Source organism: Eriocheir sinensis, chromosome 12 (assembly GCF_024679095.1).
Source record: "Eriocheir sinensis breed Jianghai 21 chromosome 12, ASM2467909v1, whole genome shotgun sequence".
Classification (NCBI taxonomy): Eukaryota; Metazoa; Arthropoda; class Malacostraca; order Decapoda; family Varunidae; genus Eriocheir; species Eriocheir sinensis.
The window spans coordinates 16,793,114-16,820,682 of NC_066520.1; the positions used below are offsets into that span (position 1 = coordinate 16,793,114).

Sequence of the window (27,569 nt, forward strand, 5' to 3'; positions counted from 1 at the left end):
TTTTTTTTGTTTACTGTAGCACCATCATTATCATCAGCTGTTACTATATTCTACATCCTTCGGTCTGGTGTTAAGTGTATTCTATCCTGCTCCGGTAAAGGTTATAATCTCGCCTCTCCGCCTGGTTCTCTGTCTGCCCTGACTTCTATATTTCCTGGGGTGTCGCTCTGTTACTTTGAGTGTTCATCTGTTACGGTAATGTCCCTGGTCACCATAAAGCCCTTAGGTAATTGTACACATTCCGGCAGTCCATTTATTTTAATTAGAAGAATGTTTTACCGGAAGACAGAGGCAAAAAGGGCTGTGACGTGACAATGGCCAAAGTAGTATATGAATAAATAAGTAAATAAATAAATAGATAAGTGAATAAATAATAAATATAAATGCAAAATGCTCAACTTCTCGCATTTTCTTCTTCTCATGTATTTCAGTTCAATTTCGAAGTCGGTTTTCTTTTGGTGTGCATGGGATACGGCTTTCTTTATTCCTTATTATCTTGTTTTTTTTTTCCTTGCCATGTAATATCTGGCCACCATCATACCTCACCGTTTTTTCCTCTTCTTTTCCTCTTTCTTTCTAACTTTACATTCCTGGAGGAGTCAGCCGGTCATCCCTTCCTCTTCTCCCTTCTGCTCCTATTTTTTTTCTCTGTAATAACTTATATATGTATCTACCTGTATTTAGTTATCTATACCTCTACCTATCTATGTGTACCTACTTATCTTACATTCTTCCTATTTACCCATTATCTATCTATATCACTCCTTTCCTTCCAGACTCCTTATCTCTATCCCTACTTTACTGCCTGACTTGGTCCCCTAACATCCCTTTCTTGTCCTTCCTCCAAGTCTTCGCGAGGCCTCACGGGCAGGAAGGGGGTTACCTGTGCTCACCTCAAGCAATTAAGCCGCACCTGGAGAATTCCCAGAGCCCTTCAGAGCCGCCCGGAGGCCCCCAGACGAGTCCATTACATCGCAGGGGTGGGACTGGTCAGGTTAGCACCATTGGGCTTGAACGAGGCACCGGTAGAACCACATTGCTGACAGTGATAAGGTCTTGTCCTTCGATAGATTCATGTGAGTGTACAGAGGAGGAGGAAGAAAAGGATGAGGAGGATATGGAAAAGAAGAGAGGGACGAGGAAGATAAAGAAGAGGAAGAAGAGGAAAAGGAAGGAGGGACATTTTTGGAGAAAGATGAAGAGGAGGAGGAAGACGAACAGGACGAGAAGGAAGAAAAAGACAAGGAGGATACGGAGGAGACAGAAGGGAGAGGAAAAGGAAGATAAAGAAGAGGAAGAAGAGAAAAGAAAGGATGGATACTTTTGGAGAAAGATGGAGAGGTGAAGGAGGAGGAGGACGAGGAGGATATAGAAAAGGAAAAGAAGGAAGAGAAAGAGGAAGATCAAGAGGAGGAATAAGAGGAAAAGGAAAGACGGATATTTGGCGAAAGATGAAGAGGAAGAGGAAGAGGACAAAGACGAGAAGAATACGGAGAAAGAGAAAAGAGAAGAGAGAGGAGGAGGAAGGAGAAGAAGGGGAGGAATATAGGGGAGAGAGAGAATATAGGAGAGGGAAGGGGGGCGGGGGGAGGGAAAGTCTGCGGTCGTCGGTTCTGCTCGTGCGGTTTTATGTATTTTCACGCCGCCCCTTCGTCGCCCTTTGCGGTTTTTGACGGATTTTACGAATGCTTGAGTTTAGTGATCTATTTTTTGTGTCCCCCTCTCTAAAAAAAGGTTAAGTTGAGGCCCTGATGCTTTTAATTCCCACCCACTCCCTCCTGTTTCTTTTTTTATTTTAATCTCCCCCACATTCTGATTTTGTTTTTTTTAGATTTTTGTAGCCCTCGCGGGTTTTAACGGCGCCCCCTTTGACACACACACACACACACGCACAGGCAATCAGTCACTGCAATGTAATAACTAACCCATAAATTTGTCGAACGTAAGCCGATTTGAAGATACGCGTGATGAAATGGCTTTGAAAGAACTGAATATTACGAGCTAGACTGGAAAGAAAATATATATTGATAGGGCAACCACCACCACCACCACCACCACTATCACCATCACCAACAACAGCACTAAGAAAAACATCACTAGAACTTATACTACCATCATCACAACCACCACCACCACCACAACAACAACAACAACAGGCACGCCTCTGACGGGCCTCGGTAATCAGGGTCGTCAGGTGACAGGTGAGGTAGGCGGAGAGACTTTCCTCCTTATCTCCTTATCAATGGAGGGAAGAAGCTGACGTCACGACCACCCCGGGGAGAGAAGGAGGAGGAGGAGAAGAAGGAGGAGGAGAAAGAAGAAGAGGAAGAAGAAAAAGAAAAAGAAAAACAAGAAAAGATAAATACAAGGCGGAAAAGAGGAGCATTTAGAAGAGAAGGAAAGAAGGAATAAGAGACAATGTTAAAGAGAAAGGGAGGAGGAAAATAAAAGGAATACTCTCTCTCTCTCTCTCTCTCTCTCTCTCTCTCTCTCTCTCTCTCTCTCTCTCTCTCTCTCTCTCTCTCTCTCTCTCTCTCTAATATTGTGGACAAATATCGAACCTCGTTGCCCGTTGCTAGGATACAATGAGAGAGAGAGAGAGAGAGAGAGAGAGAGAGAGAGAGAGAGAGAGAGAGAGAGAGAGAGAGAGAGAGAGAGAGAGAGAATATGGCGGCTGTGACTATGCAAGGAACGCCCTCTTCCTTATTTTAATGCCCCCTTATCGTTTCGGGGCCTCTCTTCCCTATCTTTCCTCCCTCCTTCCCTCCCCCATGCCTATCACTCCCATTCTCTCCTCCTTACCTACCCCTTTTCCTCCTCTCCCTTGCCTATTACGTTCCCTTCTCTCCTCACCTCTCCTACTTATACCATTTCTCTCTCCCTTCTCTCCCTCTCTTTTTTTTTCCTTTTCTTCCCTCCTTTACGTCGTGCCTATTAAATTCCCTCCTCTCTTGCCACTTTTCTCTCACTTCCTTACCCCCTCTTCCTTTTGTTTTCCTCCTTTACTCCCTGCCTACTAATTCCCTTCCTCTCCTTCCACTTTTCTATCATTCTTCTGTTTTCTTACCTGTTTTCCCCTTCCTTTGTCTCACCTCCATTCCATTTATTTCATCACCTACTCATCATCATCATTTCTCATCGTATATTTTCCCCTTTCATCAGCATCTTTCTCTTCCTCCGTTTAACCACACTTTCATCTTCTCCTCTCATCACATTCTCTTACTGCTCATTCTTCCCCCTTTCCCCTCCTCTTCTGTCTTTTCCTCAATGTTCAAGGTAATGTGTTCTTAAACCTTGGGGAAACGTGATAATTAAAGAATCAGGAAATAATTATGACGGTAATTTACACACACAAACCTTTTTAGTACATCCCCTTCTTATGCTTACGTCAAATAGCAGGGCGGATAAATGGTTACTTCATCCACAAGTCTTAGGATGTTAACTTACTCAGGGTAGCCAAGGGAAGAGATGTTTATTCTTAAGCCCAAGTTTCAGGAATACACGATATCTATATTTACAGGCAACTTGACAGTCACTCACACAGCACATTTCATCATATTCCCTTATCCTTTTCAGCGCCTCGGCCGTGAGTGTAAAGCAGCGTGGATGAGGATCAAAGACCTCGTGGAAGTCTGGATCAAGACAGGGAGAGGACATCCGGCTCGGGCAAGTTTGTGTCCGGGTGCAACCAACGTCAGGAAAACCATATCAACTCTGTGCTCTCGCTCCTCTGTCTGGTTCATCGCCATGCAGGTAATTAAATATCGTATCAAGAAAAACAATGTAACGACAGGAAGCACTTGGAAGGGCAGTGTGTGTGTGTGTGTGTGTGTGTGTGTGTGTGTGTGTGTGTGTGTGTGTGTGTGTGTGTGTTTCCTTTTGTTAGTCTTCTCTGCATTTCCAAAAGTGTCGTGGAGTTAGAGAGACATACCTACACCACCTCCTTACTAGCCTTGCCATTACACGAAGAACACTTACACCGTTAACAGAAAGAAATACAAAAGAAGAAATACCACGAAAGCACAGGAAGGGGTTCTACTAAAAAGACGTGGGTGTGTCTGTGTGTGTAAATCACCGTCAAATTAACTGAGCTTTGACTATCACGCTTCCTAGAAATACACAACAAACACCACCATCTAGCATTGGACGAAAGAATGAAGGTAAGATATATGGAACAGCATCGCCCAATCTTGTATAGTCTGGCCGACAAGGGTTACAGGAGCGGGCTAACAGAAAATGGTCATACTCACCGGCAGCTTGCTCATGGTGGGGGGCCGCGACGCCGCCACCATCACCACTGTTCAACTCCTATCGGAACACATTAACTTGTATTTCCTGCAGTGTATTCGTCTTGCTTGCCTTGAATATTGTCTCTTTTCACTCCTAGCTCTTATTGGTACATATTTACTTGTGTTTTCCTCAGCATATCCGTCCTGCTTACCTGAGTATTATCTGTTTTCACTCCAATGATCTTTTCCTTATTCTCATTACGAATTTCTGTTATTTTAGGCGTTCCTCTCGTATTTCCTTCAGTATATTCGTCTTGCATATATTGTTTAACTCCTCACACATTACTAGGTTGCTGTTTTTACTCCTATGCTCAGGTTTTCCATAATTTCACTACGATCGAACTTTCGTTATTTTAGGCGTTTCTTTTGTATTTCCTTCAGTATATGCGTCTTGCTTTCCTGAATAGCTACTTGTTAACTTTCCATAGATTACACGGATGCTGTTTCCACTCATATGCGCGAGTTTTCCCTGTTCTCGACACGAATTTGGGTTAGTTGAAGTGTTCTCGCTGTAGCTACACTTGTTTCCATTATCAATAACACACTTATTCACACTGGTTCATCTTGTTTGAGTAATAGTGGTTTGTGGATACTCAGCGTGCACACTTCTAAAGTTTGTTATTTTTTCTGATAACTGCATTTTGTAAGCATGCTAATTTTTTTCATTATCACCAAGCACATGCTCTTTTCTTATTATTATTATATTTCGGACTAAGTTATCTTTTCCAGGACTAAGTTCTCTAAGTTATTATGGTGGGCAATGTCGATTTTCAATGTGTGTTTCTCCTTCACAGCCGTCACGTCCTTGGATCTACCTCTAGAAATAATTTAGTAAACATATATGCAAGATGCAATACTCATTTATCCACTTCTAATTTATGCGCACAAGTTAACAAGTTTGCAAGTGATAATTATGTGTACTGCTGCCTTACTTCAATCACATCTCCACAAACAACTTTTTGTGACTTTAAAAACTCTACGAAGGGAAAGTTGCCCATATAAAACAAAGTAATAGTAAACTATATTCACGGGTATTCGCGCAGTGGTAGTCGTCGTCGCAGGAGGCGCAGGCTGCTCTATACATCGTTATGGCGAAATTGTGGCATCCATAATTTGCTGCGACGCACGATGAGGATGTGTGTGGGTGACAGAAGGCATGTCCCCTGCCATCCACGTTGTATCAGGAGCAGTGTTACCACTTCTCGTCAACATCCAACCTTTATCCGAATGCGATCATCACAATAACTATTTTTGAGTAGCCACACTCTTGGCTGGTAGGACTGACATCGCCATAGTTAATTGCATATGACTTTTTTTCACTTCATTCCACCATAACTCACCATAAACTTTGCGGTCAAGAGATTAGCGTGGCTCACTCCCGCACCCTCGTTCACTGTCCTCCCCGCGGCGGCACCAGCACCGTCAGCCGCACCAACGCACGAAGCAAGGATTTTCAATTGTTCTGGTCGCGCCTCTGCCTGCCGCCACCCTCAGCGGTACCTTCAGGCAGAGGTACTCACGGCAGAGTTATGATGCAAGAGGCGGAAGAGTCGGACGCCCACCCCGCCTCGCACCGCCTCGTCTCCTCCTCACCTCCCGCCCACCGCCCTCCCCCACCTGCCAGCTGTCGGGCGGGAAAAATATCACGATTGCACCCTGTAGGAGCGTCGCGCCCTGGCCGGCAGCAGAAGGAGGAAGAATAGGAGGAGGATGTGTCCTTCACCACCAGGCCCCACACACTGAGCCCTCGCCCTACCAGCCGATACCATGGGGGGCAAGCAGGAATTTTTCATTGTAATATGATAAAATTACCAAAATACCACATCACGATGCGATTAACAATATTGGAATACCAGACCGTGAGCCCGTCTGGGTAACGCAAGCCAGGGCCCGTTAACTTTCGCTCACCCCTCATAATGAACGATCACCTCGCCTCCACACCTCCCTTCCTCTCTTCATACCTCGCACCGCAAGCACACCTTCCTTGCACACCTTCACACACCTCCTCACACCATCGCCACCTCTGCAGAACCAGCCGCTTCCCAACGAAGACCACGTCTGAGATAAAAGAAGCATAGACCTCTGGGCGGCTGAAGACTTGTGCCGGGCAGCGGTGTTTGACCAGCCAACCAATTCCCAGACTGGACGAATTCTCCGGGTTAGCGAGCGCGTGTCAAATACCCGACCCCCTGAAGCTGCCAACAACGCAAACACCAGAACCAATCAATCAGTGGCGAAGTTCATCGATCAGAGCGCCCCTAGAGAGCGTCCCTCGGCCCGTCAGACCCGACCAATATGAAACAGGACGCAGAAGGGGCTCGCAGCGGGTATGAAAGATATGTTATTGGGGGAAGTGCCGCGCGGAGCAGACGTGTTTGCCGGGATAAGTCACATAGTTGAAGTATTGAACAGACGGACCACCCCTCCTGCCGGCCCCGGTCCAGGCCCTCCCCGCCATCCCGGCCCTTGTTTTATTGCCTGTACACCCACCCCGCCCACTTTCATTCCAGGAGGCTCTACAGGAGGGGTCGATTCTCCCTCATTCAGCTGGCTCGCTCCCTCCAGTCTCTTGCCCTCGCTGCGCGGACTGCCTCGCCTGTCTAAACGTGTGCATAGCAAATAGAAAATGTATCTTTTTAAATTATCTCTCTTTATTAGAAACAGCTTCGGGTTTGTATATATATGAATATATATGAATATATATATATATATATATATATATATATATATATATATATATATATATATATATATATTTATATATATATATATATATATATATATATATATATATATATATATATATATATATATATATATATATATATATATATATATTTATATATATATATATATATATATATATATATATATATATATATATATATATATATATATATATATATATATATATATATATATATATATATATATATATATATATATATATATATATATATATATATATATATATATATATATATATATATATATATATATATATATATATATATATATATATATATATATCTCTCTATAGATATATAGCTACTGAGCTATATATCTATATATATATATATATCTATATATGTATATCTATATGTATGTGTGTGTGTGTACAGACCATCCTTGAATACCTAAGCCGCCATCCCCACCTCTAGTTTTGCATTGCTCCGTCTCTGAGGTGTACTGTGCTCTGTTCTGTCTTGTTAGAATGGATTTTGAGCAACTATAAAGCAACGGCGAGTGCAAATCAGTTCGTCCCCAAGTTGTACTGTGATACGATCCGTCTTGTTGTTAGGTTGAATAGAGTTTTAACAAGTACAAAGCAGCGACAAGCACAAACCAGCCCGTCTCTAAGGTGTATTGTGTTACGATCCGTCTTGTTGTTAATAATGTTGTTGGCCGTTAGTCTAGATATACAGGGTTGCTGATCCTCATGTGCTCTGATTGTCTACATATAATCATCACATTTTCATGTCTTGTTTTATAAGATATTCAGTAATATTTCATAACCGTGGAGGCATTGCTGAAATATAAACATTGACCCGGCAGTCTCTCGGCGGCCAACATGGTGGGCGGCGCTCTTCGGCGGGCGGCCACGGCTCCACCATTGCCCTGGGCGCGCGGGTGTGTGGCGTGGAGGCGGGGTGAATATGGGTGCCGGGAAGGCGTGGGGGAGGCGGGGGTGGTAAGTAAAGGCGGCAAGGTGTCAAGGTGGCTGTGGTAGCAGGCCAGTGGAGGAGGGCGGGGCTGTCCTGGCTTGGTTCTTGTGGATTTATATTTTTTCCCTGTATTTTTATTTTTTGTCATCTGTGTGTGTGTCGCGGCGCCCGGCGGGGTGGAAAGGCACTCATGAGTATTTCGAGGGCGGCAATACTTCAGTTCTTTGATTTTTCATAGATTAACAGGGTAGCTTTCCTCACAGCCATATATAAGAGTGGGGGGGTACTTACTTACTTATATTATACTTACTTATATTTTCATGTGTTTTTTGGGTCAGTGTGTGGCGTCAGGTCCATTTGTCCAGCAGTGGCCCAGGAAATGAGTGCAGATCAGCCGGTTATGAGTTAATGCGGTAAAGATTTATTTTGGTACCGTGCCAGTATTTCATTACCTACTTTATGAAACATCACTAGCTCTTCGTATATCTTTTCTACAAACGTTCAACAATCATGGTAGCGGTTTTAAAATCAAATTCAAGGGCTATTTATTATTGAAAAGAGGGGATAATATTCACGAAAGCGTAGCCTCCTCTGGCGGCAGCCGCCGCAGCCTCAAAATAGCTCGCAGAGGGTTTAGGGTGGGGGTAGCATATTTAAACTACTCCAACTGAACTTTATGATCTGCTAACAGGGGGCTTCGCCCCCCTCGCCCCCCTCGCTCCCCTTTCTAACCAGGGGGGTCTGTGCCCCCCTCTGGACCCCCCTCAAAAAATATATATGCGACTTATTTCTGTGAGGAGGTATTTCTCGCAACCGGCTGCACCGCCGCCGTGGCCGCCGCCAGAGGAGGCTACGCTTTCGTGAATATTATCCCCTATTTTCAACAATAAATAATCCTTGAATTGGATTTTGAAAGCGTTTCCATGATTGTTGAACGTTTGTAGAAAAGATATATGAAGAGCTAGTGATGTTTCATAAGGTAGGTAATGAAATACTGGCACGGTACTAAAACGAATCTTTACCATTGATTCCCTTGTGAGGCATGCAGGTTTGGTTCATTCAGTCTGCATCGGTGGGTCTCAATATCGGGTGCCTGTGCCTTCAAGGGGTGCAAAACCTTACACCTGGGGTACAAGACATGCTGACCAATAATTCATTATCATGTTTATAGGCCTACTGGAATTATTTATAATTATTTTCTCAACAATTGTCTTAACCACCTTTAGTCCTTGAGTCCAATGGTTTTAAAACAAACTACAGTAATTTATATTATGTATTAGTTACCGTCATAATTATACTTCCACCTGATCGTGGGTGTACAAGACAAATTCATGAGGTTTCAAGGGACACTGGCACCAAAAAAGGTAAAGAACCACTGTTCCACACCCTCCCTGGCCACAAAGTTACTAATTTATCAGCAGATTACTTATTTTTCCTCCCTTCTTTGCAATGTTAGTACATCTTAGTAGGGCAGCTTTTTTTTTCTTAATTCTCAGTCAATTATATGGATTCATTTACTATGATTGGATTCCAATTTGTTTAATATTTTTTCTGACTCCATATGCCTGCTGTAAGTACACTTCTTTACAGGTTGAGTAACACCCACCAGTTCCTCCATGAGAGGGAAGGAAGAGGAAAAGCAGGATGTGTGATAACATCTTGTGAAGGCTTGGCCTGCTTCAGCACTGGCAGCATCTGCATCAGTGAGTAACAGCAAGACTATGGTTATGTATCTGGGTTGAAATTTAAAGACTAAATTTAAAAGAATATGTAGTAGAGAAATTCCTCTTTACATATATAGCTATTATATCCCTTGGGGTAAAAAAAAAAATTTACCTTAAAGTTGGACCACAGACTTTGATATCAATATTAAACACTAACTTATAACCTCATAAAGCAATGCCTGGGTGTGTGTGTAACATAGCAAAGAATCAAAATGTGTATACTATAGAAATGCCATACTTGATCATTTCAGTGTGCTTGTAAAGGGCCACTGCCTCTTCCATAATATAAAATCCTTGTTTTCTGTGACCTTTATCCACTAGTTGGGGTTTTGCTGGCGGTGGTGAGCCTGTGGACCAAGTCAAGCAGTCATATATCACAGCAGCCACTATAAATAAAATAAAAAATTGCCTGTGTCATTAATGGGCTGGGGCCATTTAAGAGTCCCCTCGAGACAGCCTACCAATGCTACAGGCAGCACCTTAAAAATAAAAAATAAAAGATGGATAGCTACATTAACAACACCTCTGTTGTCCTTACTAGACCAGCCCCACCTTAAGTTTCCTGGGTTACTTGACGGGGCACACCTTTTCATGAACAGCACTTAAACCTCATTGGGATCATCTTTCTCATTGTCACAGAAAAGTCTTTCAACCCTAGCCCAATGGTATGTAGAAGGCCTGGCCCATCAAAATGCATTAAAAGAACCCACTTCCACATCACATGGCCTCACACAGTTTCTGGACAGTTCTTTCGATTTAACTGCATTTGTTACTGTTTTCTTTAATTTTCAGTACTTCTTGCATCAGTTTCAGAAAGAGTATTACCATCACTATCACCTAAACCTTCCAAAGGTTCAGGATCATCAGCTTCTATTTAACTCAGTCATGTGGCAATATTTTCTTTTGCACTTGGGTTTTGCTTTTTCTTTACTTTCATCTGCTTTCTTGAGGTCTTTAGAAGAAATTATATCAGCATGCGTAGAAATGCAATGTCTCTTTTGAGGCTGAGCAGGCTGAGTACTTGGACGACTACATTCTTTGATAACTGCCTCAAATGTGGTTCCATTTTCTTTTGGCACAAGATTTTTGGTGCAAATTCATGAAATACAATTGTGTACCAGAGAAAGTTTATTGCAGTGAAATATGCACTCTTTTGTATTGCGTACTGTCCAGTTAGAGGGTAGAATTGCCTGTCTAAAAAATCATAAAAAAATGGTGCAACAAAAATGTTTATATTGATCCTGCTCTTTTTCACCCCAACATACCCTATGATTTTTTTTTTTCACCCCAAGTGTCTTAATAAATGGAACTGTCTAAATCTAGAGGTGGTTCAAGTGAGGAGCATTTACAACCTCTGGAAAAAATATGGATTTAGAGTCAGGCAGTAATGGGCATTATTCAAATCTTGTAAGCTACATCCAGGTAACTGCACACATTCCAGTGGTGAGCACACTTGCCTCACAACCAAAAAGGTCCCAGGTTTGAATCCCAAGTGGGGTGAAGAAAAATGGGCAGTTTTCTTTAGTCTGTGCCCCCTGTTCACCCAACAGTGAATAGGTACCAGGTGTCAGTTGGGGATTGTGTTCTGCCTCCCAGGTGTGTGTAGGTGTGATGCACACACACACTGATCGTCAATAGATAAACATCATTTTATTCTTGCAGGAGGATGAAGGAACGGCACAAACAGCTCCACCACCATGCATGACTTTCGTGAACCCCACCCACCCCTAACCCAGGGCTTCATCAACTCTTGCCACTACAGCATCCAACCAGCCATCTAGTCTACTCTGTATGTGTCTTGGTGTGCAGCTGTCAGCAGCTCAGTCCAGCTATCATGGAGGTGAGTCTCTGCATCATATATTGCCCTGTAAATGCTGCTCCTGCCTCTGCTCCTGAGGGCGGGCTGACTGAATAATTAAGAGAGAGACTGAACTGGAGAAATTTATGTTTATTTCTGAAGGGTTATGTATTAGGAGGCTGTGTGAAGTGATAAAACTAATGGAATGGAGATAGTGTGTTAAGAGGTGGGGATAATGACAATGATGTGGTAGATCTTAGTGTGGGAGTTGAGAAAGTGTTAATTCTTCATCTACTCATGCCCAAACTATTGCATTACAACTCTGGCAATATCACCATTGTAGACGGAAATGACACTGTATGTGGTATTTGTCCCATAACCCAAGGTTAAACATTAAAGGAAATAAGGCAGTGAGAAGATTAACTGATTTTTCATCAAACCCCCCATGCTGAGAGCATGAGTCTCGCCAAGTCACCCTCAAGTTAGGGGTTAATGAGCCATCACTCAAAGTGGGGAGGATGCATAAGACACATCAGACTTAGCACCAACCCTCTTCTACCTTTATTTCATGTCTGTCCAGAATATACTGCTGTTGCAATTTATTCATTCATTATTATTATTTTTTTTTTTACAGAAAATTGGGTGAGGCTGCCTTTCTTGATGTCTGCTACTCGGAAGTCCATTAAGGTGGATCCATCTGTGGCAGTCTCTCTTGTCAGCGTTCTGTCCAGGTGTGCCCCAATCCTTTTGTCTTTCCAGTCTTCCTCCAGGGTATTCAAAAACCCAACCAGTATTATGATAGGTAACACTCTCGCACCAACAATATTCACCTTACTGTTGTCATTGTCCGTAGAATACAAGGTTCACTCACTTTGCTCTGGCAGGCTGAGCGGTGACATCACACGTCCCTCGCTGACTCCTCTTCCACACATTGTGCACTCTCACTGGAGATTAAGAAATAACCACTGGGTGGTCAGAAAAATTGACCCATCCATAATTTCCATGACAATTTTGTGGGTCAATAGAGAAAAAAAACGAAAAAACTTTGTGGTTTTGAATAGCAAAAAAAAGTAAACATTTTCCTTACTTTTTTGTCAACTTGCTGCCATTCCTCGAGTGTTACTTCCATTGATTTTTTGATTACATATTAAAACTGCAAATTTTCTTGGTTCTGATGGTATAAGACACTTAGGCCCCGTCCAGACGAAGGGCAGTTGCCTGCCGTGCAAACACTGTTACCATATATCATACTGCTTCAACTGTTTTGATGGTAGGAGTGAAGAACTGATGACGTCAGAAGCGGGAAAACTACGGGCAAATCAACAAGTGCCCTTGCCCGTGGGCGAGGCAGCGCCTGGTGGTTTGATGGTTGGCATAAAGAGAGCATGTTGCCAGACACATGAAGTTAACCTGCAGAACTCCCTTGCTGTCAGTTCCAGATTTCCACTATACACTTGACGGGAGAACATGTCTGTCCCATGTGGCAAAAAACAGGTGTGGTCAAGGGAAGCCATTATGCAATTAATTGACCTATATAGACAGCACCCTTGCTGTAGCCCATGTTGTGCTACTTTCAGTCCGGTTGTGTTATCGGCCACTGCCTGCCCTGGAGTGCCCGGTCTGCTATGTGCGCCTGGTAGTGGCAAAAACCCTCCACCAACTGTTCAACCTGGCAACCCTTCTAAACAAGCGAGGAATATACGATCAGCAGGCAACTGCCCCAAGTGTGGACACAAGTTTGCCCGCCAGTCTTTGCCTGGTGAATGGAGTAGAGACTGTGACACACAGCAACATCTGGTAGCACTGTTTGTTGCCTGATCTGTTTCCTTCATTTCTGTGCTTATGACGTCATCCCGCTGCTTAGTATGATATGGTAACAGTGTTTGCACAGCGGGCAACTGCCCCTCGTCTGGACGGGCCTTTAGGAATACAAATATACATCTAGATGGTGAAAATTGATGACAAAGTGATAGTTAGTGCGAGTGCACCCGGTGTTAAACTCAAAGTCTGCACCCTCACTGATTGCTCGCCCAGCCAGCAGAGCAGCACAACTCTCTCTCTGCATGCTGCCAGGTTACCTTGACACAGGCTTCAAGTTATTGCAAGTTTTCACCATCTAGATATTTTTATATTCCTTGGTGTCTTGTACCATCAGAATCAAGAAAGTTGACTTTGTTCGACTGTGATTAGAAACGGAAATAATTCTCAAGGGATGGCAGCTAGTCATGAAGATCATTGTTGGGTCAGTTCTTCTGATGATATTGATTATTTCATCTAGGATGAAAGTATATGATGTGTGGGGGAAGACTTTTGAGTCACCAAGGAACGTGCAGCCCGCCAGGGAAAAGTGAGTGGACCTTGACTTTCTTTTGCATCTTTTAGTCGTCCTTTCTTCAACCAAAATTAACAAGTTTTCTCATTGATAAGTTCTGCATACAATATGCAAATATTGCATAAAAGAATATTGAATCAGTAGATAGCATGTCGTGAATCTATGGTACTTAGCTATTTGAGTTATCAGAACCTCCTCGTTTAAGATTAATTTATTGCTGCGAAATTGACTGAAGCAAAATATGCCATAAAAGGTTATTTATGGCTCAAGAAAGTAGGAAATGCTGTAATAATACAGCTTTTAGGGCCCAAAAACAGCTTTTAGGGCCCAGTCCATAATGCTTCAAAGAGTCTCCAGAAAAAAGTAAGCATTCAGCTTTAAAAGAATCTACTTTGAATGTCCCATAAAGCATTTTATTTTCATAAAACATTCTCCAGTTAGTATTATACTGTCCACTTAAGTTGTTAGTTGCTACAATTAGCCTCTTTCCAACAGACACCTCCTGAAGATTGATTGTTGGCTGGGTGGTGTCTCTCCATACAAGTTCTGTTCAGTTGATGTTTTGCTTTGCTGCAGCGGCTGACTGGGTCGTCAGGGCACCCCACCTGAAATATTCAACCAGTTAATAACATCAAGATGCTCCAGTTCCCTCAGCAGCCTCAAAATACAGGTTATAAGAAAAATGTTGGGTTTCTCAGGCAAGGTCTGAAATATGCTTTGCCAGATTAAAATCATTATCCAATGGTATGTTAAGTTATTCCTTGTAGAAAATGATAAGGTATAATTTTATCTGCTGTTAATAATAAAGATATTGGTGGGGACAATTTTCTAATTTGAATAAGCAACATTCTTCCAGTTAATCTCCAGAGCCTCTTTTGGGACATTTATCTTCCAGTTAATAATCTCCGGAGCCTCTTTTGGGACATTTATCAGGCAAAAAAATTAATGCCTTTTTCCAGCATTTTTTTATAATCATTACTGCAATTTAGGATAGGCTACAATACTATTTCTGGGGGCAATTTTAACATTAATGTACCATGGAGTCTACGTTCTCCAAGATAATTATCATAGTCCAGTTTATCTTTCTAGTAGAAAAGACAAGTAAACTTTTTTCTCTACTGAACACCTCTAGAATGTTTTTGAAAGCCATTTATTGAAGAAAAATAGGGACCATTTAGGCTAAGACACCATGCTGCTGAAGATTCAACTCATTACTGTCTTGGGCACTCTTCTTTTCAGCTTACCTCCCCATCCTCCCTGTAACATAAGGAACAAAATTAAAATTTTGACATTATGGTAAAGCAAGGTTCTGCAGGATGGTTTGGACCTGTAATAATTACGAATGAATGATCAGAGTGTACGAGTACACAGAAATCAGTGGATACAGTGCCAGTCATAAAATACCTTTTGCAGCTTGTACTGATCTTGTTGCCCAGCCTTTGATGAAATAGGTCTGTCTGTGGCTGGGCTACAAGACACTGGATGAACTGCAGGAATTATTTTATGACTGGCATTTTGACCACTGCAATTCCCAAGCCTATTAATTACTTTCTACCTGCTAATGTGCTTTGCACTGAGGTGATTTTGGTAGGGTACAGCCAGCAACCCATGGGAGAAGAAAGCCAGGGCTACCCAAGCTGCTGGACAGGCACTGGACAAGCTTTAAGCAGCTGCTGGAGGAGACATGAGCCTCCCCAACACCATGATCACAACCTTACCATCTCACCCACACACCCAGGAGGCAGGACCACTCCAGGCTGACTATTAGTACCTATTCACTGCTGGGTGGACAGGGGGAACGGGTTAAAGGAGACTGCACATCTGTTATCATTCTGTTGTGAGCCAGGTGTGCTACACTACAATGCTTTGCATGTGTGCTAGTTGCTGACATAATTTTCACCTGCACTATTAAATTTTCAATCAAAGTCAAGACCTGCCAAACAGGTTTATTAATATGATTCTATTTAAACACTGACTGCCAAGCCTGTTCCATTCATCTACCACTCTATTGGTGAACCAATTTTTGCCTATTGTCTTTGCTCAATCTGAATTTGTCTAACATAAAACCATTGCTACGTGCCCTACCTGGCTCTTTTACTACCAAAATCTTATTGACATCCCCTTTATTAAAAGCCCTTCACCCATTTATAGACTTCAATCAGGTTTCCTTGCAACCTTCTCCTTTCTTGTGTGAATTTAAATGCTTCAGTCTTTCTTCATAAGGCAAGTTTCTCACACCCTGAATCATCTTTGTCATCCTCCTCTGTACAGATTCTAACATCTTAATATCCATTCTATAGTAGAGGTCTAACTAGTGCTAAGTAAAGTTTTAGGATGACTACAGCGCTCCTATTGCTTACGCTCCTTGAGATGAAACCCTGTACTCTGTTTGCCCGATTTTTAGCCTGAATGTATTGTGCCCTAGGACAGAGGTCAGTGCTCATTAAGACTCCTAAGTCTCTCTCATGCCCAGACCTGCTTAGAGGAGTGTCATTTAAGGTGTAATTGTGTGAGGGGCTATTTCTACCAACACTCAGAATGCTACACTTCCCGACATTGAATTCCGTTTGCCACCTCCCCGCCCAATCATATAGTCTGTCAAGCTCATTCTGGAGAACGCTGGCGTCCCTGTCTGATTGGATTACTCTACCGATCTTGGTTTCATCTGCCAACTTACTGACATCACTACTAATTCCTGTGTCCAAGTCATTGATGTAAATAATAAAAAGCAGCAGACCCAGCACCGACCCCTGTGGGACTCCACTCTTAACACTACCCCATTCAGATTTTTTCCATTAATTAGCACTCTGCTTCCTACCACTAAGCCATGCCCTGATCCAGTTCAAAACTTTCCTATCTACGCCGTGAGCCTGTAATTTTTGTAAAAGCCGGTGATGAGGGACTTTGTCGAATGCGTTACTGAAATCTAGATACAATTGTCATAGTTTTCGTCTCGGTCAACCACCTCGATTACTTTAGTGTAGAAGGACAACAGGTTAGTTAGGCAAGACCTACCCTTCGTGAACCCATCCTGTGAATCATGAATTAAATTATGCTTCTCTAGATGGTCCCGAATGCTCCCGGCTATAATTGACTCCAACATCTTTCCTACAACTGATGTTAAGCTAACTGGGCAATAATTTGAGGTGGCTGACTTATATCCCTTTTTGAAAATCGGCATCACATTAGCTACTTTCCATTGATTGGGCACATACCCAATTGATTAGGCACACCTACGTAGAATTGGGTTATCATACTGTTACCCCTCTTCTTCCAAGCATTCTTATTTATTAACTAAACAATGGAGTGTTATTCAAAGTTTTCAGTAACTTTCTGGAGCCTATGCAACAAATTCTGGCAAACAGAAAATTATTAGATTTAGTACAACAAAAGTCTTGGAAAATCTCCCGACTCAGCACCAGCAGGCTGCTCAGCTGCAGGCTAATTGGTAAAATCTTAAACCATATGGACACAACCTTTTCTTTGAACCTACATGACACACTATTATGGGCGGAACATTACGTAATCACTGACAAGTCTATGGACACAGCTATCCCGGTATAAATTAGACGTCGTAAATAACCTAATAATTGTCCAATTACCCTTCTATAAGGCATAATTTACCCTAAAGTGGAAGCCCTGAAATTATTGCGCCATGTGGCTCAACTGGTGCTGTGTCTGCCCACAACGAACAAGAACAAACCTGAATGAATATCTTAGTGGACTTACGTTAGTGGATTAGCAGAACCATGCCCACCACTGGTATTTGAAGTATCCACTCACCGGCAGGGAAGAGGGTGCAGGAGTAGAGGATGGCTAGGCCGGGGACAACGGGATAGTGGACGACGCACTATTTCCGTAGCCTTTTCCTGGCCAACAACTTCTCGCTCTGTTCCTTGAGTCAGCTTTCCTCATGCTGTTTGAACCGGCTCATGGAACAGACAAGTGAACGACCTGTAAAGAAGTCAAAGTTTTGTCAATAAGTAGCACTGACTACAGGCGATGAAAGTTAGATTTTGTCAGTTTGTACCGAGGACAGTAATAATGCAATACAGACTTAACGGACAGCAATAATGCAAAGACTGACAAAGGCTGAATGATTAAAACACGTTGTTTGTTTGACTTGGCAGCGAGTGGAGAGCGAGACGAGGTGTGCAAGGATGAAGGTGAAACAGGTGGTTGTATGCAGAGTCAAGAGGTTGTTATGAAAGGATTGAAAAAGCAGTCTCTCCAAACTCCCTCCGCTTATCGCAGACATAATATATTAGCTTCACAATCTTTTACACCAAGCACTTAACCGACACGCTACTGAGACCAAACAAGCACTGTGAAGGGAGTAGAGAAATTAAACCGAGAAACATGCATAACTATGGAACGAGTGTCCGCTTGTCCACCATACGTACCAAAACAGCCACTTCAGACCGACACATCTATCACAAGAGCATGCTGCCGTGGTTTAGTGTCAGCTTACACAGTCACATTAGATAATATTCCTCGGATAACAACTCAACATACCTCTCAGCCCGTCTTTTTGTGTTACGGAGCCATGGGAAGATCAACCTCACTCTCCTCAGCCAGTCCACGAACTACTGCAAACCTCTCCCACTCCTTGGCCAATATCCTCATTCCCCGAGCCCCCTCCTCGACTAACCTTCCCCTCTTTAATCCCCCCTTCCCTCCTTTATCTCTCTCTTTCAACTCGTGAAACTACTTCAAACGATGAGATTTACATGCATCTGGAATCAAGTTACATTCAGACGACTTGGTAAACAAATATTAGCTCTGAAATGAGGTATAAGATGGTAGATAGGAGGTAAAATTATGAAACTAACCTCAAAGAACACGTCTGCTGGTGAACGCTACTGCTTCGACTCTTGTTTCGATTCAGCGGGTGAGAGGAACAAGCATTTGACCAAGATACGAAGCTTGTTACTACTATAGAGATGTTATTAGACAAAGAGAGCAATGTCAATGGGATGGATGGTTGGGTTATAAGTTGAGAAATATCAAATTATGTTATACTGAATGTGACTCGAAGGCTGTGACGAGGTGCGGTGTTGAGGGATTCGATTATGGTAAAAACTCTCATAACGTTAGTAATAGTGATCGTAGTAGTTGTGGTTATGGTGGTAGTAGCAGCAGGTGGAGGGGTTTCGGTGTTGTTATTGTGAGGGTGATAACAGAGGTAACAAAAGTGATAATATAGTAATGGCAGCGATGAGAGTAAGGTAAGTTCCGGAACAGACTCGCCCTTCACCTTGTCCGAATCTTCTGTCTTGCCCGAAACAAAGGCTCAAGCTTCACCTCGTCCGAAACTAATACTAAAATAATAATAGAGACTGTCACGTGTGGCTCTCCTCGATTACCATGCTTTATACTTCACGTTCCAATCACGCAAGAGAACATTCATCACGAGTTACAGAAAAAAAGTGGAGAGTTATGTAAGCAAGATTCTGATAGTAGTTAGAATTGCAATGGTTGGAGGTATACTGTTAATCTTTTCATCTAAATTGCTCGTTGAAGATGTAAAGAAACCATAATTATGAGTTCAAACCACTATAGGAAGAGAGTAAACGCATAATTTGTTTCTCTCATGCATATTTGACGATGATACTGAGAACCGGGAGACCTTATGCCATCGCTATTATAAGAGAGTTTCGCTTCTCACATCATCTAATTCTAAAGGTCAAAGAGGGGGTCAGTCGTTTTCTAATGAGTGTTTCTTTAGGTTCACGGTACAGAGGAAGGGTCAAACTACCACCAGGGTCATAAAACTACTACTGGAAATGCCCACAACACCTACGAAAGCCTTGTCAAATATGTGTTCTTGGGCGGCGAAATTTCTTATAATACGATCTTGTGGGCCATACTCTTAAAACATTTCCGCGCTTAGGTACACATATTTGACAAGACTTACGTGGGAGCTGTGGGCATTTCCAGGAGTAGCTATATGGCCCTGGTGGTAGTCTGACCCTTCTTCTGTATCATCAACTATTTTCGAAGGCCAAATAGGAGATCAGTCGGGTCTTCATGAGGGTTTCTTTTACGTTCATGATACAGAAGAAGGGTCAGACTACCACCATGGCCATAAAACTACTCCTGGAAATGCCCACAACTTCAACGTAAGTCTTTTCAAATATATGAGGGATGGAAGCGTTTGACAATACCGAGCTAAATACCGAAGCAGCGTAGCCCGTAACAACTGCTTTGCCTCCTTGTTCATCATTCTAAAATAGGAGGAAATATAACGATAAGATTAAAACATTATCGCCCCTCTCGTTACGTGGCGACGGGAGATGAATAGACGGAAGGAGAGCGGGAATGCCGGGAACGAATGTGTGGCAAAGAGAAACAAACATAACGTAGAAGAAAAAAAACTAAGATTAAAACAATATCGCCCTTTCCATCACGTGGCGGCGGGGGATGAATATATGGAAGGAGTGCGAGGAATGACTGTGTAGCAAATAGGAGACAAACAGAACGGCTTATATGACAGCTAAAAGGGGAGGTGTATTATACTTAGCCTGCATGATCCCTCGCCGTCATCAAACCCAGCCGTTCTATCGTTCTATCTATTCTTAAACGTCTTGGGCTCCCATTACGACTATTCTCCATGGCCACAGAGAAGATTAACCGGGTTCTCATTGATGGTTTTTCAACTCAGGGTGCAGCGGTCGTGTAAAACCATCACTAGGATCACAAAACAGTAACTGAAAATCCCTGACACTTCTATGCATCTCAAACGGACGAACTGAGGTGTCGATACGTTAAGATTACGGGTCCACGTCGCCACTTACTCCCTTCCCTAGCTGTTATTTTACCTTCAGTGTCATTAATATGTACAATGCGGCCTCCTGGTACGCGCTAATCACCCTCTGATAGACATGTAAATGAATTCCTATGAAGAAGGGATCGCTTGGGTCCAGCTCAAGAGGGAATGGCAGAGAGGAGGTGGAAGAGGGAGTTCAAAGGAGAGGAAGGGACACACACACACACACACACGCGAGTTCTTGGGAGGAGATGATGGTGGGAAGGACTGGTTAAGGGATGCTGCGAGAGACGGACAGAGACAGACAGACAGAGACAGAGAGAGGGGGAAGACGGCATCTACACATGTCAGCTTATGATGGTAATTTGATTCCTACTTGATTTTTTTTTATTCTAGACTTTTAAAATTTGTAGAGAGAAAATAATATGTCAAACGAGAGAGAGAGAGAGAGAGAGAGAGAGAGAGAGAGAGAGAGAGAGAGAGAGAGAGAGAGAGAGAGAGAGAGAGAGAGAGAGAGAGAGAGAGAGAGAGAGAGAGAATAAGGATGGGTAGACTGCTTACACCTGGCAGCTCTTGATGATAAATTGCTTCCTAGTTGATTTTTTTTCCATCCGAGACCTTTAAAATTTTTCCATCCGAGACCTTTAAAATTTTTCCATCCGAGACCTTTAAAATTTGTAGAAAGACAAAATTAAAGCTCTAAGTCAACTGTTCAAAGAAATGAAAAAAATCGTAAAAGAAAATTGTTACTTCTTTTGTTTTTGCCTTTGACCTGCCTCCCTTGCTGTAAAAAAAAAAAAATGGATGGAGGCAATACGAACATTATTTTAGTATTCATTTCCTCAGTTTCTATTTTACCACATCAGCCCCCCTCTCTCTCTCCTCTCTCTCTCTCTCTCTCTCTCTCTCTCTCTCTCTCTCTCTCTCTCTCTCTCTCTCTCTCTCTCTCTCTCTCTCTCTCTCTTTTTTCTGCCTTCCCTTCTAATCTCTTTCCCTCGTGTCCTCCGGGAATTCATACAAGTTATTCATCACGTGTGTGTGTGTGTGTGTGTGTGTGTGTGTGTGTGTGTGTGTGTGTGTGTGTGTGTGTTTGGGAGCTGATTAGCCTGTATACATACTTAATTCAATTCGCTGCGTGGCCCCCCTGTGTGGAAGGGCGCAGTGAGTTGAGCTGAACCGCCTCAAATATGTATGGCCTTTGAAATAAACTCATTGAAGCATTTACACTTCCTCCTGCCACCGCTTCTGTACTCTGCCTTTATTAGCATATGCATGACGGGGCTTTACTGGCGTCTCCCTGCCCTATTAACCAAGCTTATTTTTCTCGTTCACTTCTTTTACTTTTATTTCTGAGTAAGTTTATTTTTGTTCATTCCCTTTTTCTTCCTCTTTTCGTCCACCTTTTTACTTTTGATTTTTATATTAGTTGTCTTTCTTCATCTGATTTCTTCTTCTTCTTCTTCTTCTTCTTCTTCTTCTTTTTCTTCTCATCCACCCTGTCACTTTTATTTCTACATTCGTTTCCTTAAATAATTCATCTTCCTTTCTTCTTCTCGTCCCTCTATTAACTTTCACTTCTACATTATTTTTCTTCTCCATTCTCCTTTTTTTCTTCTTTTTCTTCCTCTTCTTGTCCACCCTTTTAGTTTTATTTCTACATTCGTTTTCTCCATCTTCCTCTCTTCTACTTCTCGTCCATCTATAAACTTTCATTTCTACATTCGTTTTCTTTCTTTATCCTCCCTTCTTTTTTTTCTTCTTCTCGTTCGCTCTTTTACTTTCATTTCTACATTAGTTTGCCATTCTCATCCGCCCTTCTTCCTTTCTTTTCCTTTCATCTCCTTTCACCCGATCTCTGTTAGGATTTTATAGCAGTATGTCACTCTCCTATTCCTTCCTTCCTTCTTCCTTCTTTTCTTTCTTTTCCTTTCATTCCCCCATCGCTTTTCACACCCTCCTAGTTTTCCTTTCCTCTTTTCCATTCTCTCTCTCTCTCTCTCTCTCTCTCTCTCTTTCCTTTTCTTTCTGTTACCATCTTGTATAGCAGGCCATTTCTTTCCACACCCTCCAATCTTTTTCTTCTCTTCCATTCATCTGCTTTCACCCTCCCTCTTATCATCCTCCAATCTTCGTCCTTTCCATCCCATCAATCATATTCTCCACCTCTTGCTCCCTCCCTCCTTCCCCGAGCGCACCACCTCTCTTGTCCCTTCTCAGTATTTCAAAAGAACACGGTGAACGAGGCCGCTAACACACTCAACCTTGATTCTCTTTCTCTTTTTCATCTCTCGTGGGAAGGTGGGAAGCGGTAAAGGGAATACTGACTCCCTTTGGTGGATACAAGGCATGTGGAAGGTTTCGATGACGTGTGTTAGTGTTTTCTTACCAAGGGATGTTTGCAAAAGACTGAAATTGTTAATGTCTTGCTAATAAGAGCCACAGAGCAAGGAAGGAAGTGTAAATGTGCTTAGAAACGAATCAGGGGTAGGTTTGCAAGACGAGTGTTGGTGTTTTCTTTGCAAGGGATGTTTCTGAAAGACTGAATTTGTTTATGAGCGCTAATAAGACCCACATATCAAAGAGACAAGTATAAAAGTGTTTAGAAAATAATCTGTATCGAATATTTGAAATGCAGAAGTTAGGTTTGCAAGACGAGTATTGGTGTTTTCTTTGCAAGGGATGTTTCTGAAAGACTGAATTTGTTTATAAGCGCTAAAAAGACCCACATAACAAGGAGGCAAGTATAAGCGTGTTTAGAAAAGAATCTGAATCGAATAACTGAAATGTAGAAGTGTGTGATCCGCAACAACAAACCTTCCTCTCATCCTTCCTTGATCCTTAAAACTGATCCCACGCCTTCGTTTATCCGGCATAACACAATTCCTTTAACTAGTTCCTCGTTTTACTGTGAGTTAATCTAATAGTCTGTTGATATGGCGTGGCAAAGGGACGTTACTAATACCAGACATGCAGTGGTGTGGAATGGGGTGGTGTGGTACTGTACAGAATGACAGGGAGAAAGGAGTGGAAGAAGTGAAGGCGCTGGTGGTGGAGCAGTGTGGAACGGATGGTGGTGAGGTGCAGAATGACGTATAGGGAAAGGGGTGAGGGAAGTGGAGGCCCTGGTGGTGGAGCGAGGTGCAGCATGACTTATAGAGAAAGGAGTGAGGGAAGTAGAGGCCCTGCTGGTGGAGCGGTGTGGCATGGATGGCGTGGCGGCGTGGAAGCAGGTGTGCGGCTAGGCGTATCTTGTTCAGGCAGAGAGCTGAAGGTAACGCTATGAATAACTTATGGAACTGAGGTTGAGAGGATGCAGCGTCGGGTTCAGCAGGCAGGACACGACGCGACACGGCAGAGTAAAGATTAGGGAAATAATAAAGTGTCGTGCGGGGCTGAACCATCAAAACAACGTCGCTTAGGAAGACAAGTTTATTTCAATACTTGTCGTAAAAAAATAATAACAACAGAATAATGTAAAAAGGCGATGCTTTGAAATAGAAAGTAATGATTAAAATATCGTATAAGCAAAACAACGTCGCTTATGAAGACCACAAGATATTTTCAGTTTTGGACATAAAAAAAAAACCCACAGCACTCAACGAAACCATATGAAAACGAAGGCTTGAAATTGAAAGTAATGATTGAAGTAACCTATAAGTAAACGTGTCTCTCTCTCGTTCTTATTACTTGCTTTCAAAGAGGGAGATATACCACAGCCTCCAACAGTATTACAACCTGCCCCCGTTTAGTTAGTACTTTAGGTGTAGGAGAAAAAACATAGTATAATAAATACTTTATCACACCGTGCGAGGACGCCAGAAAAGTTCTCTATCACGAATTCGTGCAATGGCAAGCAAACAGAGGATCGGAATTCACTGCGAACCTCACAATGCAGACCGCGGGGCGTCAACAACCGCTGCTAACGAGGAGAACAGACAAACAGGCAAGCATGCATACATATATACATACATGCATACATAAATACCTCGATGGATACATAAATACATGCATGCACACAGCCAGACATAGAGAAATACATGCATAGTTTCATGTAGACAGGCAAAATAGTCACAGATTAAGACAGACAGGCAACTAGACTGACTAGCTGACTGACAGACTGTCTCGTGTGGATCTGAGGCTTTGGGTGGAGCGTGTTTAGAAAAGTGTGTGTGTGTGCGTGTGTGTGTGTGTGTGTGTGTGTGTGTGTGTGTGTGTGTGTGTGTGTGTGTGTGTGTGTGTGTGTGTGTGTGTTTCTCTGTCTTTCTTTTTCACACACATTTTGGCAGTCTTTATCGGTCTTTATGAGGCTTTATTTTTATGGGTTTTGTGTGATAACATTTTGATGGACCAAGATATAGTAATGAAAATCTTCCCCCTGCTCTGCCGGGGGAGTCACACGCGGGGGAAATAAAGATTTTATTTAAACAGGGAAAATAGTTTCCTGAGGGAATGTCAAACGAATTTCACTTAGGGAGGCTGTCCGGCAGGTTTAAGGGGGAAGGGGACGGGCAAAGAGGGCCGTGAAAAGATATGGGCGAGGCGGCATCCGAAGAAGAAAGACGTGAGGCGCATAATAAAGAGATCTAAGAGAACCTTCCCCACGAGACGCTCCGGCGAGAAGGTCGAGGCAAATGAGAACTAGAAGAACTCTAAGGAATAGGACCAAAGAGATTCCGACGAATACGGAAATCGTGTAAAAAAATGAATGCGAGTCCAGGTTTACCGGTGAAGTTTGTTCCATACATAATGAAGCTGACGAAGCTCATTTATGAGGATCGTGTCGCCGAAAGAGATGTGTAACCCAAGGAACGGGTGATGAAGCTGTTATGAAACTTTCTGGAATCCTAAACACGTACTTTGCGATGAGCGTTCAGTATTCTCCTTGAGGCCACGGGAACCACAAACAATCCTTACCAACAGTTGTCCTGGGAGAGGAACGAGCTGCGTCCAAGACAACCAACTGTACCACCGTAGCTTTCCTCCCATATACTGTACATGAAAATCCTATTAGTGTATTGTAAAGTCTAAACACAATAAAGTGGATCTTCTTGTCACGGTGATGCTTAGTCACCGTTTACTAAATGGTAGCCATCACCCTAGCAGGGGAAGGTGTGTTCCTTTTGATCTTCAGCACCGGGGTTCCCCTACTTCAGTTGTGTATTCTGGCCACCCAAGGCCGCGAGGGGTGCATATCAATGTGCAGCTTGGCGGGGGACAGCCGCTGCCCGAAGAAGCGCCCTTCACTGAGAACAATTCAGTGACGAGTCTGTTGCTGCACAATAATGGATGGATGAAACGGAATCTATTCCAGGAAAAACTATATGGCGTATATATGTTTTTTTTTTTTTGGACAGCTATTGCATTTCCTTTCCAATTTCCGATGAAATACAGTTTCTCAAATATTTTTGGTGTCCTTGAATATCGCCAGACTTTTCGTTCATTTCATATAAAAACGATGTTTTGATTCACTCACATTTGATGAATTAATATGCGTCTACAATTTTGTTGACGAACACGAATATTCTTGCTCCTTGCTTTCCATTGCAAGGCTGAAAGAAAGGTTTCCCGGCTTTTCCCGGCAAGACGCATCACTCCGCGGCGGAACACTGATCAGAAAACTGCCAATTAAGCATCTTGTTACAGGGCGGGTCCCGTGGAGCCTCGCAGCTCGCTGCTGTCGAAAGATATTTGCTCCTAAACCTTCGACGGCCCGTTTGGCTGCGTATTGGTCGATGGACGAGGAGAAAAAATCGTTTGAAGGACAAATTCAGCCATCCAGCTGCTGCCGTCTCAAAGGAATACAGCTCTTTGATCCTCCTATTTAGGGGGAAAATTTGTATAGACGCCGTAACACACGCCGCGCCATCCGAGAGTCAGAGCCGCGCCAGGGGTGACTGCCGACGCCCCGCCGCGCGCCCACGGTTACAGTTTTCCGAGGAATTAATTTGGGGCTCGCCGTCTTGTTGCCTCGCTGACCCAAAAATATATGGCCTCAGTTTCCGCACTAATAGCGAGAGGTGAATGCCTTCCTTGGCGACTCGAAGGAAATTTAAAGTCAGGGATAGACTGAATTTAACTCCACCCGTCACTGGCTCTCCTCGCTGGGAAAGAGATGAGAACTTTATGTATTCAGCTTCCGAGACTTTGTTAGAGATTTTCACGGGATCTGGGTCTGAAAAGTGCAACATTCTTGTCCCGCCGAACGCACCCATCTTTGTCAGTCTAGCAAGAAAAGAAGAAAATGAAACTAGAATCCGTTGAAAGAGACGAAAAGTTTTAATCTAATGAGTGTTTATCTAATTACATTTAAGAGTAATCAGGGTACCTTCATTTGCATGCATAAAATTTAACTTATTATCGTTCTTGGTCTTCAGGTTCAGGCGTTCTCCCAGCTGCTCGATTCACGCACACACACTCACACACACACACACACACACACACACACACACACACACACACACACACGCACGCACACACAATTAAGCGGCTCTATTTGAAACTCACCTTTAATTGCTTACTCCGTCGCTACCGAGGAAAGAGAAAGGAAGGCAAAAATAGGGGAGTGAATGATGGGAGCAATTTTCCGGACGCTGAATGAAGGGCGGAAAAAATACTGGCGAGTCTGCAGATGGTGACGTGGTGCGCTGTGCATGTTACAGCCTTACTAAGCAACGCTGTATACACCTCCGCAATACACCATACACCTCAACACACCTCACCACACCTCTACATGAACGGAGGCAACACACTAGTAACACAAAAAAACGCATCACACTGAAGTAAACCACACCTCATCACACCACACCATACAAAGCTAAATACACATAATACACTCTTTTCTTAACCTCATGCCACACCACACCACACCATAGCAACACAAATATACACAACACAGTAAAGTAAAGCACATCTTACCACACCACACCATACCAAACTAACCTATACATGCACTACACTCTTCTAAACTCCTTTCACATCATACCACACCACAC

General features: G+C 42.9%; 1 protein-coding gene and 2 long non-coding RNA genes across 5 annotated transcripts in view; 1 reads left to right on the forward strand and 2 right to left on the reverse strand.

Annotated features, from left to right (window-relative positions):
* Nucleotides 1-6,897, reverse strand: part of LOC126997504 (transcription cofactor vestigial-like protein 3) — an 80,357-nt gene extending 73,460 nt beyond the window's left edge. Inside the window, exon 1 of the mRNA XM_050858630.1 lies at nucleotides 4,251-6,897. Within this exon, the coding sequence (XP_050714587.1) occupies nucleotides 4,251-4,292 (42 nt within the window). The 5' untranslated portion in view covers nucleotides 4,293-6,897. The remainder of the gene's footprint in view (nucleotides 1-4,250) is intronic.
* LOC126997506 (uncharacterized) lies at nucleotides 3,575-14,632 on the forward strand. Of its 3 annotated transcripts, none has more exons than XR_007752161.1 (6): nucleotides 3,575-3,753; nucleotides 7,845-7,980; nucleotides 9,545-9,657; nucleotides 11,341-11,518; nucleotides 12,111-12,207; nucleotides 14,304-14,632. It is a non-coding gene; the product is annotated as an uncharacterized LOC126997506 (long non-coding RNA). The 3 variants fall into 3 exon arrangements; XR_007752159.1 differs by having other exon boundaries at nucleotides 7,845-7,939; XR_007752160.1 differs by lacking the exon at nucleotides 14,304-14,632 and adding an exon at nucleotides 12,361-12,379 and having other exon boundaries at nucleotides 7,845-7,939.
* Nucleotides 13,840-18,445, reverse strand: LOC126997507 (uncharacterized). Its single transcript, XR_007752163.1, has 4 exons — nucleotides 18,324-18,445; nucleotides 17,592-17,762; nucleotides 14,001-14,413; nucleotides 13,840-13,968 (listed from the first exon to the last, which is right to left on the reverse strand). It is a non-coding gene; the product is annotated as an uncharacterized LOC126997507 (long non-coding RNA).
* Nucleotides 18,446-27,569: the final 9,124 nt, after the last annotated feature.